Source organism: Rhinolophus ferrumequinum, chromosome 18 (assembly GCF_004115265.2).
Source record: "Rhinolophus ferrumequinum isolate MPI-CBG mRhiFer1 chromosome 18, mRhiFer1_v1.p, whole genome shotgun sequence".
Taxonomy (NCBI): Eukaryota; Metazoa; Chordata; class Mammalia; order Chiroptera; family Rhinolophidae; genus Rhinolophus; species Rhinolophus ferrumequinum.
This window is the reverse complement of record NC_046301.1, coordinates 49,929,940-49,945,590: the sequence shown is the minus strand read 5'-3', so window position 1 is coordinate 49,945,590 and position 15,651 is coordinate 49,929,940. Positions and strand designations below refer to the sequence as shown.

At 46.8% G+C, this 15,651-nt stretch overlaps 1 protein-coding gene across 16 annotated transcripts in view; it reads left to right on the top strand.

Moving 5' to 3' along the window:
• The window catches only part of EPS15L1 (epidermal growth factor receptor pathway substrate 15 like 1), an 87,979-nt gene that overhangs the window by 46,457 nt on the left and 25,871 nt on the right, over positions 1-15,651 (top strand). For 11 of the 16 annotated variants that reach the window (XM_033133422.1, XM_033133426.1, XM_033133430.1 and 8 more), the window contains 8 exons: positions 61-222; positions 823-1,020; positions 2,489-2,659; positions 7,665-7,788; positions 8,706-8,756; positions 9,858-9,994; positions 14,564-14,624; positions 15,417-15,499. In XM_033133422.1, coding sequence (XP_032989313.1) covers positions 61-222; positions 823-1,020; positions 2,489-2,659; positions 7,665-7,788; positions 8,706-8,756; positions 9,858-9,994; positions 14,564-14,624; positions 15,417-15,499 — 987 coding nt within the window. The remainder of the gene's footprint in view (positions 1-60; positions 223-822; positions 1,021-2,488; positions 2,660-7,664; positions 7,789-8,705; positions 8,757-9,857; positions 9,995-14,563; positions 14,625-15,416; positions 15,500-15,651) is intronic. The other 5 variants (XM_033133423.1, XM_033133425.1, XM_033133428.1 and 2 more) reach the window with 1 other exon arrangement.

Sequence of the window (15,651 nt, the reverse complement as noted above, 5' to 3'; positions counted from 1 at the left end):
GTCTCAGCTTGGCCTGTGCTCACCAGGCTCAAGGAAATCCACACAACTCTCCTTCCGTAGGAATTACAAAATGACTTAGACCGGGAAACAAGCAGTTTACAAGAGCTGGAAGCTCAGAAACAGGACGCCCAGGACCGCCTGGACGAAATGGATCAGCAGAAGACCAAGCTCAGAGACATGCTGAGCGACGTCAGGCAGAAGTGCCAGGATGAGACTCAGATGGTGAGTCCCGTCCACGCCCAACATGGGGGGGCGCTTCCCAAGGGCTCCTGGGAGCTCCTGATGACCTTGAAGCATACTGTGGAGACATCCTGCTGGTTTAAGAGAGTAGTTGGACATGCCATTTAGAAACCTGTCCACATATTTGGGGCCTGACTTCAGTCTTAGCCGCCAAGTGGCAGAAGTGAACGGCCTCGATCCCCACAAACCCGTGTATGTGGACACCCCACCATGGCCCGTGCCCCCCAGCCCGGGGATCCCAGCGTGCCTGTTTCCCTCCTCTGCTGTCTTCAGTGCTCGTTACAAAGCAGGGAGGCTGCAGCCTCAGCAGACTGTAAGACCCTCTAAGACCTGGAATGGGGTGTTCAGCCCCTGGGGACAGTCAGATTGCCTGTGCTTGTCCCAGTTCCATTTCCTCCTTATCCCAAAGCAACTTCCTGCCAGTCACATGGGGCGAGCACGTCTGCCTTGTTGTTTCTGTCTTTGTTTTGAGTGTGGAGAAAGGGCCTGTGAGGAAACCAGGTGTCTAGCCTCCCTTGGGGTAGTTCCACCCAGGACTGAGGACAGAATTCTCTCTCGGAGCCGCATTTCATCTTGTTTCAGATTTCCTCATTGAAGACCCAGATCCAGTCTCAGGAATCCGACCTGAAGTCCCAGGAGGATGACCTGAACCGGGCCAAATCGGAGCTGAACCGGCTGCAGCAGGAAGAGACCCAGCTGGAGCAGAGCATTCAGGCTGGGAAGGTTCAACTGGAAACCATCATCAAGTCCCTAAAGTCCACGCAAGACGAAATCAACCAGGTATCTCCCTGGGCGTGGGTTCTGCCAAGGCCACTGTGGCCCGACGTCTTCTGGGGGCTTCTGCGAAGCAGAGTAGCTGCCGCGAGCTGTCATGTCATGTCGGTGTGTGTGACTGGCAGGGCCGACTGCCTGTGCCGAGGCCCCGTGTTTCCTCACTCGCATTATGTTCTCTTGGAAACAGGCCTGGAGGTTAAACGATGAGAACCCCAAGCATATGTTCCAGCATCACGTTGACTTGGGCCTCCCCGTCTTTGCCCCTCCCCACCTGAGCACACCTCCTTTTCGGGGAGTGGGCAGGGGCTGGGTGGGGACATCAAATTAACAGCCTGGTCCTCGCACAAGCGGAAGAGTCAGGGTCAGAGAGGTGGCCCGGCGTCTCGGTCCCAGTGCAGTTGGAAGGCCGTCACGTCACAGACGCTGCACCCTGTGATGAGCGTCACCAGCTTTGGGGCCCTCATCCACCCCCTCCCGGTCCTGCTCCGGTACAAAAGCCACGTGGCCTGCAGTGCTGCTCGCCGGCAGAGGGGGGGCTCTTTTCCTGCTCCCCTCTATGTGTGACAGCTTAGGGGTCTCTGCTGGTCCTGGGGTCTCCCCCCTACAGAGTGGGGGTGACATGTGCCCTCGGCAGTACCGGAATGGCTATTCGTGCTTCCTTTCTTGACTAAAGAGACCTCTTTGCTCCTTTTTGCCAGTTTATGGACAAAAGTTAATCACAAACACATACTAGGGCTTTAATACCCAAATTGTGCTTTCTTGTTAATTAACATCGATAGGATTATCTTATCAAATTCTCTCTACCCGGCCTCCTTCCCCCGCCCCCCAGACCTTAGAATTTGTAAAATCTAGATAGGAGCCAACATATGAGTGTATGTAGTAATAATGACAATGATAATAACAGTAGCTGCTGCCCAGCCTGCCAGACCCTGGGGGTGTTACCCATCATTTCCAATGAGAGGAGGAAGCAGATCTCAGGTCCCCAGCCTGAGATCACGCAGTGTGTATGAGACTTTTAAGGTACACACTTGGGTCTGTGGGACTTCATAGATTGTCTTCCTTTCCCGGGCCTCATGTGCCTTCTCCAGGACAAGGAGGAGCAAATGAGGTAATAAATAAGGTAATAAACACCCTATAAAAGAGAATGACTGTCTCATATCACTTTGAACAGCTTGTAAATCTGGGTTTTGTCCAATTTCAGTTCGTTCAGAATCAACAAATGTTTGTTTGAACCGGCGCCTCCCTCAGGGGCTGGGGATACAAAGAGGCCTCCTAGGGCTGTGAGAAGGGCATCGTCTTAGTTTATGAGCAGTCACTTCTTGTAAACGTGGCGACTGGGGTCCTCTACTCCTTAGATGGCTAATTCAGTTACCCACGTGAATTGCTCGGGGTTGGATAGTCGGAGAAAAGAAGGTCTCACCTGCGACTTCCCCCCTGAACTCCACTTGATGCTGGTGATGTCTTTGTTGTCCAGGCAAGAAGCAAGCTCGCCCAGCTGCACGAAAGCCAGCAGGAAGCCCACAGGAGCCTGGAGCAGTACGACGAGGCGCTCGATGGGGCCCACGGCGCCAGCCTGACCAACTTAGCCGACCTGAGCGAGGGCGTCTCCCTGACAGAGAGGGGCGGTTTTGGAGCCATGGTAAAGGTCGAATAAATGTATTCCAGTCCTGGGATTAGGGCCCACGTTGGGATCTGAGAATGCCCTGCCCACTTGGTCCAGCACTTGCCAGCCTTGTTCTATCCAAGTGCAGGGTGCTTCTCGTTTTCACTGCTGCTTTGAGAGTCCCCACCAGCCCTGCAGCCCAGAGTACGTGGCCACGCTCCATCCTGGCATCTGCGACAAAGCCTGGGACAGGCCTGCTTCCTTTGTAAAACCACTTTTTAAAGACTTCCATCTCTGTGGGCCAACCACCCAAATGGGGATGGCTTCCCAAACCTCACCAGACTTGGATCGATCTCACATGTTGTGCAACCCTCATCCCACTGTTGGGGGAAGGGATGTGTGTGTGTGTGTGTGTGTGTCTGTTTCCACAAGGAGCACCTTGAAAATCAAATGTATTGATAAAGATCAAGAAAATGCCAGCCCTCCTGGGACATTGCTGTCTCACCTCTGAATTGGCCTTTGTCCTGACATTCTAGTTACATTTGAAACCTCAGCACTTTAGTTCAAACATCCTGACTCTGGGCCTCTCTGGTTGCTGTGGGCTCTCAGGGTGCTGGCATCCAGCAAGTGTTACTTTTTCTTCAGATTGTCATGTCCCCCTGTTCCCACCAGAGTCTGCCATTGTAGCCCAGAGACCTGGCGCATGCTGTTTCCAATTGAGTCTGGCCCAGGAGAGTGTCTCTGTGCTCTTGAGGGCGCCAGTGGGACGCGGTTGATCTCAATGGATGTGTTGTGCTTCGCTCCCAGAGCCTTTAGCAGCTCACCCTGCACTGCGCCTCTCTCTTCCAGGGCTCCCCCTCTGAGCCTTCCTGCTCCCTGCCCTGTTTGCTTCCTGGATTCCTTTCCTCTCTGTAATAATACAGCCTCTCTCTCTCTCTCTCACTTGCAAGACTAGCTCTTTATGTTCATTCCTTGACATGTTTCTTTTCTCAGTAGCCAAGTACTCAGTCCCAAGAGTTTATGGGGAAACAGCCTCCTTCCCCACATTGCTTAGAAGACGCTGGTGATGTTCTCATGTGTCTCCTATCTCTGGCTGTCACTGCTTCCCTCTGCCATTTAGAATCCCCATTCTTATGGAACTGTAAACAGGTGACACTTCTCTATCTGCTCTTGGGCCCATGTCAGCTTGACTATAGATTACGAACATCCATTCTTCATGAACTGCGTGGGGCAGAATTTCCCACTTGGCGTCTGGCTCCCTCGGTGTGTGTCTGTCCGCTTCGCAGCCCTGCTCTTACTTTCCCTCTTTGTCACTGGTCCCCTCACATGGCTTTCAGCTTGTTTGGTTCTGTCCTAGTTCAGGGAACACCTCACTCTTAAATCCTTTGGCAGGTTTTGATAAGATTGGTTGCCTTGGATAAAAGTTGGCAATGACATGGCAGTTTACAAGTGGCCAGTGATTTCTTCCCCTCCCCCCAGATTTTTTTATCTTTTATTTTTGTTCGTCTTCTAAGCAGGGCAATGTTTACATGATAGTCGATTCATCTTGGAACATTGACGTCAGATGTTACATAGAAACTTGCAACCAGTGTCTGAAAGAAAAACTATATTTATCTTGTTGTACAAATACAGTTTTTAAAGCATTTTTTTTGGTTTGTTTCCATTTCTTAATGAACACTTTGAAGAGGGCTTTTTATTTACTCCTGAACATTTCAAGACTGCTCCAGAGGAGAGAGAGCTCTTAGTTCTCTTCAAAGGGGGGTGAAAGTGAGGGGTTTAGTTCCCTGAGAATAGTCTAACCAAAGAGGTGCAGCTACAGCTTTCTAAGCCTGGGCGCTTCTAAGGTTACTGAATTAGTGTTAAGCTCACTCCATGATACTTTCTCCAAAAGGCACAGGATTCTTAAGGCCATAGATATGGCTTCTCTCATTAGATCAAGAGTATACTGGCCTCTTGCCCTTGTTGTCAGTACTCAATCAGCCTCTAGTAGAAAGTAGGTAATAAGTCATCCAGACTTAAACCTTGCTCAGAACTCATCCTGAGAACCTGGGTTGTCTGTTGCATCCAGCCCCCAGCAGCCCACGGGAGCCCGTGTTCCTGAAGCTCCAGCGCTGATTATTAAATAGGAATTTTGTAAGCTGGTTGTTCAACCTGTAACTTGAAATCAGCCATGGTGTATTTACACCCCAGGAATTGGCAGAAGCTGCCCATCAGGACTCTTTGAGAGAGCTGGTTCGCCAGCATCCCACTGCCCAGTCCCCTTTAAAAAGGAAGGAATGTCACAGAAACCCCTTGAATGCCCTTTCACAGTTGTCTGTTTCACAGTCTATTTCCTACGAAGTGCGGAACTTGAGACTGGTCACTGAACTCGTTGTCGAAGGTATTTTACCTCTGCCAGGGGATGTAACCCTCACCCCGTGCTGGTCTGCTGCACTTGCATCTCCCGATTTGGCAGATGGCTCAATGCTCGTTGGTAGGTGGTCAGTGGACGGGGGAGGTTATGGTGTCTGTTCCACGGGGCATGTAGTTTTCTGCTCTGAATCTGTGTGAAATGGAATCCAAACCCCCGGTGGTTCCCCTAACCACATGAATGTTGCTGGGGTCTTCTGAGGCTTCTCCTTTGAAGGGGAGGAAACAGTAGCTGCCTCAGGCACATCATTGCCCCTGAGAGAGAGATTGCAGACATGACTTTCATTTCAGGGGGCTCGCAGCCAGAGCCCCTAAAGTCAATCTCTTCTCTGCCATTCTCCACTGGTATTTGGCAGCCTTCCAAGTAACGATGGAAAACATTTAAAAAACCAAACCCAAACAAAGAAACCCAACCAATTAGTAAATCAGTGCCAATTAAAAACGAATTAGAAGTTTCCGTTCTGAGGCCAAGCCGTCATTCTTAACTCCCTGCTTCATCCAGATCGTCATCCCTCTTGATCTTTCTGGAGCAGACACCTTGCCCCATCACGCAGTGTGAGAAGCTTATATTCCCCCTGGCTCCCAGGCTTCCTTAGATTAGGACTTCTCCATCATGTTTTCTGAGAGCCTCATCGGGTGCTCCTTGGGTACCCATCTTGTGGTCATTAGCACCACAACGTCCTCACAGGACTGCGCTCTGCCGCCAGACGCGGTGCTTGCAGACCTCTGTACTTACTTGCCTAAGAATCTGGCGTGGTTTCCCCACCTTGGGAAGCCCTGTGGCTGCAGGCTCCAGTAACCTTTCCCAGGTAAGAAAAAATCGCTCTCTATTCATCAGAGACCAGGGGTGTTGGTTTGCTTTTCCAAAGTCCATGGCTTCCTGTTAGCCCGGTGCCTCTGAAAATCCGTCCTGCCCCCCACCTTCTCGCCCCCCGCCCTGCCGCTGCAGGTAGACTGGCCCACATGGTGGGAGCCTTATCAGGAATCTTCCTTTGGTACCTTGATGTCGTTCCCCTGTGAACCACTGTCTGTTTTTTGACAGAAGCCCCAGCTCTTTTATTTGTTTTTGGTCAGTTAGAATAATGGATTCGTGTGCCAGCCACACAGATGCCCACACATTCACCAGAGTCAGGGAGCACACTGTGCTTTTTACTATCACAGTGAAACCTTCATGTTTTCATTGAGGATGTCTTTATTAACCAAAATACACGCAGTATTTCTAAATCAAGTGCATTGTTCCCGCGTATATTGTTCCGCCCCCTTTCAGGCCATTTTCCGTTATAAAAATGTGCTCTTCAAAAGCAAATCTTTTTCTTTTGATTTAAATATGCTTGTTTGTTTCTAGAAATAAGCACTTTTTTAAAAAAATGCAAAGTATCGTATGCTCTAGTAATTCTAACTGCATAAGCACTCACTTCCTCCCAGGATGTAAATAGCCAGCGTGCTCCTTGGTGTGGAAACAGCGTTTTGTAAAATGCCTACACGCTCTCTGAGAAAAGGTGACCAAGGGAGGTCACACATTTGAAGAGGCCCATGCTGCAGTTGGGTGGCTCGTTACATTTTCTTCTTGACATTTCCAAAAATTGACTTTTTTCAGACTGAATGATTTTTTTTAAAAATTTCTAATTATGGTCAAATATGCATAACATAACATTTACCATCTTAACCACTTTAAGGGTTCAGTGGCATTAAGTACATTCAGGTTGTGCAGCCATCACCACCATCCATCTCCAGAACTTTTCATCTTCTCAAACTGAAACTCTGTCCCCATTAAACACTAACTCCCCCAGCCCCTGGCACCCACCAGCTACTTTCTGTCTCTATGAATCTGATCCTCTAGGGACCTCATGTAAGTGGAATCACACAGTATTTGTCCTTTTGTGTCTGGCTTATTTCACTCAGTGTAATGTCCTCGCGGTTCATCCACATTGTAGCAGATGTTAGAGTTTCCTTCTTTTTAAGGCTGAATGATATTCTATTGCATGTGTATACCGTGTTCCCCTGAAAATAAGACCTAGCCGGGCAATCAGCCCTAATGTGTCTTTTGGAACAAAAATTAATATAAGACTCGGTCTTATTTTACTGTAATATAAGACGGGGTCTTATAATATAATGTAATATAACATAATATAATATAATATAGTATAGTATAATATAATATGATATAATATAATATAATAATATAGTACCGGGTCTTATATTAATTTTTGCTCCAAAAGACACATTAGAGCTGATTGTCCGGCTGGGTCTTATTTTCGGGGAAACATGGTACCACAGTTTGTTTATCCATTCATTTGTCAATGGATGCTTGGGTTGCTTCCACTCAGTGATTTTTAAATAAACTTTTTATTTTAGAAGTGTTAGAGAATAATTGCCAAGATGGTAAAGAGAGTTTCCATGTACCTCACGCCCAGCTTCCCCTGTTATCAGCATACAGTACATTTCTCACAAGTGATGAATCACTGTTGACACAATATTAACTAAAGTCCGTCTTTCTTCAATGATTTTTTTCTAAAAGTCATTCTCATTAGGATCACACCACTTAAAGGGGAAATATACAAGTTAGGTATGGAATTCTGTACTTTTCTTTAAATCTGAAATAACAAAATCCCTGTCCTGTCTCTTCACAAAATTTTAGGACGATCCTTTCAAAAATAAAGCCTTGTTGTTTAGCAACAACACCCAAGAATTGCATCCGGATCCTTTCCAGGCAGAAGACCCCTTCAAATCCGACCCATTTAAAGGAGCTGATCCCTTCAAAGGTATCGCACTTGGCATCCACTCTCTCACTGAAAGGCTGTGTAGTTTGTGCCATTTAGGGTTATCTAGTGACTAGAATAATTGGGAGATACTACCCACTGAAATGGAAGAGGAAAGGAATTCTTTGAGCCTCATGGGCCTCTTGAGTTGTCACCTCACCCAGTTAAGTAAAGAGCCGAGGCGCTGGGCTGAGGTGGGAAGAGCTCACGGCCTGGCCCTGAGACTGCACACTTGAGTTCCCTCCCACCAGTGGGGCGCAGATTCTTCCTCGCGCCCCTCGCAGGATTGGTAAAAGAATCAGATGTAGTAATGATTATGAAACTGCCTAATGAATGACAGAGCCCCACGTAAATCTAAGGCCTTAAGTGGCGAGTTTACCCAAAGCCACACGTGAGTCAAGAATAAGAATTTCTAGAAACAAGATTTCCTAAGTTTCTTTATGTTTTCCAGAGCAAAACAGTATTTCCAGGAAGGCTATCTGTATGTTTCTGAGAAAAATGCCAAGGCAGGGTGCGGCAACGGGAGCCTTTCCAGTTTCAGATTTGGAGTGAAGGACCTTTGGTCCAGGGTGCACCAGGCAGCTCCTGAGGCTCAGACGTACCGAGCTCGTCCTGGCTCCAGGCCTGACACTGTGGCCGAGGAATGGCAGCCCCCGGCCCGTGTGCTTGTAGCCGAGGGACATGAGAGGGAGATGAGATACAGGAGTGACACGTGCCATAGAAAGAGAAGAATGAATTCCTGGCTCATTGTACATTTTCTGCAACTCTGGCCTGTGTTGAGCGGCCAACAGTACCTTTCATTTCCTCTGAAATGTCCTTACCATGGAAAACCTCAGACAGTGGCGTCCCCTGTTCTCCCACTTTGACATGCCAGGGTCATGTCTACCGTAGAGCTAAGCGTCGTCTCTCTTCTAATCTAGGTGACCCATTCCAGCACGACCCCTTTGCAGAACGACAGACAGCTTCCACAGGTAAACACAAAAGCCTTTGTTAAAAGACCCATTTCGTGGATTGGTCCTCACATAATCCTGCTCCTCGTTCAAGACGACGGTACTGGAAACACCTTCCAGCCTCCTCTGCCAGCCCCCCCCCCCCCACCTGGCAGCAGGGCGGTTCATTTCTGAAGGAGCCTGGCAGCGATGCTGTCCCCCACCTCACAGTCTGGTGCCTAGGTGCCTAGCAAAGGAGCTCCTGGTAGCCCGGCGATAGGGCACACCCACGGCAACGTGGTCTCTTGTGCCTGCTTGTATCACCTGTGGCAGCGTCCAGGGGTCCTGTGTAGTGCTTGCTGTCCACACATCCCAGGGGTGGCGGCAGTGTGCATTGGGGACGACGGCCATCTGCATTGCACGAAAGCCTAGTGTCCTGTTCCCTCCTGGTGAAGGTGGCTCTCCGCCATCTCCAGCCACCCACATCCCACATTTAAGGGGAATGAACACACCGTGGGCGTGGTGTTGGGATCACTCTGCCTGTTTGTTTATCTATTTATTTTATTTTTTTACTGGAGTGAAATTCATATAACACATAATTAACGGTTTTGAAGTGAACAGTTCACTGGCATTTAGTACATTCCCAACGTTCTGCGACTACCACCTGTTTTCCTAGTTCTAGAAGATTTCTCTCACCCCCAAAGGAGACCCATCCATATTAGCAATCACTGCCCATCTCTCTCCCCCAGACCACAGCAACCACTAATCTGCTTTTGCCAACGTTTTGCCAATCTGATTTGCCAACGTTGTTTATTATTTTAAAATCAGCATTATTGAGAGGTATACACAACAAAATTTACAGTGTTAAGTGTATAGTGAGATGAGTTTTGACAAATGTGTACAGTCACAAGGGATAGAGAACATTTCCATCGTCCTGAAAGGTTCCCCTGTGCCACCTACCTGCAACTCCCCAGGGCCCTGGCAACCACTGACGTACTTACTCTCTGTCACTATGGGTTTACCTTTCCTAGAATTTCATATAAATGGCATCAGTTACGTATTCTTTCATATTTTGGTTCTTTCATTAAACATAATGTTTATTCATGGGGCATTCTTTTCCTCACTTGCCAAAACACTTTCTAGATCCCTTCGGAGGAGATCCTTTCAAAGAAAGCGACCCGTTTCGTGGCTCTGCCCCTGACGACTTCTTCAAGAAACAGACGAAGAACGACCCATTTACCTCAGACCCATTCACGAAAAACCCTTCCTTACCTTCAAAGGTGAGTGACGTGGGAAGGTGAAGGTGCTACATGTGTGAGCACTGCCTGTGTGAAGGCAGCTTGTCCTCACCCTCCGAGTGGCCGAGTCAGGACTCCGCCGTTCACACTGTGCTTGCTAAGCCTGACCATGTGGGCTGTGCGAGGGCAGGCGGTTCTCTAGCAGCTTCTGGGTCACGGGCCAAGCGAGTCTCATTACTGGATGGCAGGACGACTGTTGCAGTGGGTCCCTGCCGGGCTTGTCCCGTGAAGCAGGGTGTCACATCCAGTGGTCCAGTGAGCCCAAGTCAGGGGGCTGTGACCTGAACAGTTCTCATTCCTCTGTCCCTTTCTGTGCTCCTTTACTTCAGCGCAGGCCTGCCTGGTGTGTTCTCTGCTCTGTCGCCTGCCCTCCCTGACACTCTGTTTCCTGATGAAACAAAACAAAGCACCACACGCTTCCACACACTGCCCCAGCCTCCATACGACACCTTGCTGTCTACCTGACGCACAGCACTGATGGTGACATTGGAGTCACACTGCCTCAGTGGGTCCCCGTCACTGCAGGAGGAAGTCCAGGCTTGCGGCGTAGCCGCACTTAGTGTGCAAGGCAATTGTGTGCCCCCCGACTCCGCATCTGTTAAACCAGGCATTGTGCACGTTAGCTCCAGCAGACTGGCTTACATTGGTGTTGACTAGGATTTAAAAAGCAAAAGTGTCTTTTTGTGACTGAATAGAGAATTTTTCTGACTATGTGAGAGTGGTTTGTAGCCGCCTCTGGTGTTCTATGCTGCATCTCTGGCCCCACCTTACGCTTCGCTGGTTTTCCTCTTCTCTATGGCTCTATCCGTCTGCAGCCCCAGGCCCAGAGCTCCTCGATGGCAGGGGTTCATTTGTAACATTTCTGTCTATAAGACCTGTTGTGGGATCCGCTTTTCATTCCTGGTATTGATGGTCTATCCTCTCTCTACCAATTTTGTTATCTTCCATGAACCAACTTTTGGCTGTGTTAATTTTCTCTTCTGTTTGTTTTCTATTTCACTGATGTTTGCTCTTTATTACTTCCTTCCTCCTACTTATTTTGGGTTATAGTACTTTGCTTTTCCATTTCTAGTATATTAAGATTCAGCCTTAGGTAATTGATTTTAGACCTTCTTTTTTTTTTTCCCCTTTCTTCCTCCTCCCCCTCCCACTCCGGTTCAAGCCAGTTGTTTCTCAGTCTAGTTGTGTAGGACACAGCTCCCTGGCCTATGCTGGTATTATGAGCCTAGTCGGTCGCCGGTCAACAGTCGGCTGCTCATAGCGTCTCACGGCTGTGCCAGCCACTCATGGCAGCACACAGCAGCACACAGCAGTCTGCGGCAGCCCAGCTCCAGGGAGAGCTGTTGTTCACAATCTTAGCTGTAGAGGGCGCAGCTCACTGGCCCATGTGGGAATTGAACCAGCGACCTGTGTTAGGAGCCCGGCGTTCCAACCACCTGAGCCCTGGGCCGGCCTAGACCTTCTTTTATAATATGTGTTTAAAGCTACATATTTTCCTCTAAGCACCGCTTTAGCTGCATTCCACACATTTTGATATGTTGTACCCTCATTGTTTTCCAGTTTGAGATATTTTCTAGTTTCCCTTGTGATTTCTCTGTTGAACCATGTATTGTTTCATTTCCAGATATTTGGGTTTTTTCTCTAGGTATCTTATAATACTGATTTCTAATTAAAATCTGTTGTTATTAGAGAATATATTTTGTGTGTTTTCAATCCCTTTAAATTTATTGAGACTTGTTTTATGGTTGGAGTGGGTAAATATATCGCATACAATTGGGAAGAATGCCTGTCTGCAGTTATTAGGTGTCATGGTCTATAAATGCTAATTAGGTGAAAGTGGTTGATAGTATTGTTCAGGTCACCTATGTGTTTACTGTGGGTGTTTTTTAGCTCTTCCAGTTGCTGAAAGAGGGGTGTTAAAATCTGATTGTGGAATTGTTTCTATCCTTTGTATCCCCCTTAATTCTGTCAAGTTTTGCTTCATATATTTTGAAGCTGTCAGGTGCCTACACATGTATGGTTATTGTTATCTTTCTGATGCAGTGACCTTTTTTATCATTATAAAGAGTTTCTTTTTTTCCTCTGGGGATATCTTTGTCTTGCAATCTATTTTATCATACATTTAAAGTAGCCATTTTGTCTTCCTTTTGCTTACTCTTTGCATCAAATATATTTTTTCATCCATTTACTTTCAATGTATCTTGTATTTATATATGAAGGATGTTTTGTGTCGAGCATGTAGTCGGGGCTTACTTTTCTATCCAGTCTGGAAATCTCTGCCTTCTAAATGGGGTGTCTAGTCCATTAACATTTAATGTTATTATTGATATGGTTGGATTTAAGTCTAGTATTTTATTATTTGCTTGCTTTTTATCACCTGTGTGTTTTGTTCTTCTGTTCCCCATTTCCTGCCTTCTTTTGGATTATTTGAGTATTTTTCTAGAATTTCATTTTCATGTATCTGTTGGCCTTTTAACTATACCTCTTCTCGTTATTTTTTAGAGGTTGCTTTAGGAATTACCATATATACTCTTAACTCTTCATAGGCTACTTGTAGTTAATGTTATATCACTTAATGTAAAATATAGAAAACTTGCAATCATATAGGTCCATTTATCCACTTTCCCACACCTAGCAGTGTCCCTTATGTTATAGCTGTCCTCTGAATGTAAAACATCTAAATATATTATAAACTCCATAAGACAGTTTGCGTTAATCCATTGTATATATTTTAAAGAAATTTCAGAGGAAAAAGTGGCCTTTTATTTTACCCATAGATTTACCATTTCTAACACTCTTCATTCGTTTCTCAAGATATGATTTTCTCTCCATTATCGTTTCCCCTCAGCCTGAAGAACTCACTTGGCACTTCTTATAATACTGATCTACTTTGTTGTCATTCTGGAAGGGTCTTTGTGCCTGAGCTAGTAGTATTTTTTCCTTTCAGCACTTTTAGGGTGTTGTTTCACTGCCTTCTGGCCTTCATTGTCCTTGATGGATTGTCATGAGTCTTTCTGATAATTGTTCCCCCATAGGTAACATGTTGTTTTCTCTGGCTGCTTTAAAGAGCGTCTCTTTATCTTTGCTTTTCAGTAGTGTGGTTGTGAAGTGTCTGGATGTGGTTTTCTTGTATGTATGATGTTTGGGGTTTTCTGAGGTTTAAATCTATAAATTATGTCTTTCATCAAATTTGGTAAGTTTTCAGCCATTATTTCTTTGAATATTTTCTTTCTCTACCCTATTGTCTTTCTCTCTTCTCTTTGTGGGATTATGGTTACACATGTCCCCACAAGTACTTGAAGCTCTGTTTTCACTCTTTTTTCCCTCTTTTTTCTTCAGATTGGGTAATTTCTACCGATCTGTCTTCAACTTCACTTACCTTTTTCTCTATCATCTGTTGTTCAGCTAACCTAGTAAAGTTTTTATTCCAGATAAACTTTTTAGTTTTAGAATTTCCATTTGTTTCTTTTGGATAGTTTCTGTTTCTCTGCTGAGATCGCCTATCTTTTCATCCAAGCATATTTTCCTCACTGAGCACAGTTGTTGCTGCTTTAAAGTTGTCCTTCTCTGAGAATTATAACATCTGGGTTCTTTTGGGATTGGCTCCATTGATTGTCTTTTTCCTTGAGAATTGGCCACATTTTTCTGATTCTTTGTATGAGTCAGTAGCCTGTGCATTATGAGTTCTCTGTTGTGGAGTCTGGATTCTGTTACATTCCTCCAAAGAGTGTGGGTGGTTTTGTTTCAGCAGGCCATTAACTTGGTGAGATTCACACTGCAAAGTCTCCCTCTCGCGCCTGTGATTTCATTACTGTGGCCTTAGCTGTAGGCTGCTCTCAGTCTGCAAGGGGTAAGTCTGAGACTTGAGCAGAGCTGATCATGGAATTTGGGGCTCCCATTCTCTTCCTCTCCTCTCTGGATCCCTGTCTCTTTCCCATGGCTTTGGTTGTCTGAGACCTCCATCCTCTGTTCTTCAGGGCAGAAACATGGCATTTTTTATTGGAGTCCCTGTACCCTCAGACTGTGGCTGTCAAAGTGGAAAAATCAACTTTGTACAGTCGACCCTTGAACAACATGGACTTCAACTGCGTGGGTCCACTTATTCCATTTATAAGTTGTTCAAGGGTCCACTGTAATTTTGATCTGCGGTTGGGAATTGGTGTGTGTGGAGAGCTGACTGTAGTCATGCGTGAATTTTCAACTGCGCAGCGGAGTAGGGGTGGTCAGCACCCCTAACACTTGTGTTGTTCAAAGGTCAACTGTAGTGTTTTTTCTGCCAAGTTTTAATTCTCCTCCAAAGCCTTCTTGCTTAGGTTCACTTCTGAGCCTTCAGGCAGTTGGTTGTTTTTGGATTTTGTCTAGAGTTTATCTACAGGAGGGGTCAGTTTATTGGGATTTTACTCTGCTGGGGTTTAGTTTTAATCATTTTATCCTCCCCAAGGCCCAGCACCAGGTATAGTGCACACAGATGTCAAGAAAATTTGTGGTTGAATGAATGGACAGTACAACAAATGAACTGCTTTTCACTCTTTCCTCTCTCCTTTCACTCAGCTCGACCCCTTTGAATCCAGTGACCCTTTCTCAACCTCCAGTGTCTCCTCAAAAGGATCAGGTGAGACTGATGGCTGTTTTCCTTCTGACTCTTCCTCAGGCAGTGGAGCCCACCCAGTTAATGCTTTCATTTCCAAAATGGGTGTGTCCTCGGTGTTTATGTCATTAGTCAGTGGCACCCAGACCCTCCCCTGAAGCAATTTGGCCAGAGCTCCTGCTGGCTACTCATCTTCCTGAGCAAGCTCTAGCATCCTTCTGGAAAGGAAGCTCAGCAGTAGGAATTAATTCAGTAATTAACACCAGCGTTGTTAGGTACTCTTGACTCATTCCTCCATATAAATCTTTGGTTCGTACCTTGGGTTTTTTTTTCCTAAAAGAATCCTAAGTTTTACCAACGGTACTGGCTTGTAGATCAAGGAAGGGGAGCGTTTGCAGACTCCCCGTTGCTTTTGGGAATAGGCCCTGCCTGGTCCTGTTGCCTGGCCTGGCATTTCGCTTATTGATTATAGAGTTTGGTATCGTAGGTGGGCATGGGGGGGGTTAACTCGAGGCAAGTCACCCCACCAAAGAGAAAGCTCAGTAAAAATCTCTACCTGCAGGTGACCACCCCACATCAATCGTGTGGATGGCAGGTCACTGTCGAATGGCTCCTCTCCTCCCTCTCACCTCCCTTCCTGACCCAGCGGGTCAGCAGCCATCACCCCGTCAAAGAAATGACCCCAGCAAAGAAACACAACCGCCCTGGATCTCCTGCTTCTAGGGCTGTTGAGTACTGAGAGGTGACACTTCCCCCGGACCCCAGGACGTGTCCCAGGATACCCTGTAACTCTGCCTCTGTTGGTGCTGCTTGCAGGTCCCTTTGGAACCTTAGACCCCTTCGGAAGTGGGTCCTTCAGTAGTGCTGAGGGCTTTGCCGACTTCAGCCAGATGTCCAAGGTAAAGCCCCTCCCGTGGAGATCCACGCCTCTGCCCGAGTCCGTGTGCCTCTTGTGGTCTTGTCGTGGCTGCCAGGCGTAGTTGTTAACGCCTGTTAATGTGTATTTCCTCTGTACCTGTCAAACTCTGCAATGTACCCTCACACAAGGTGG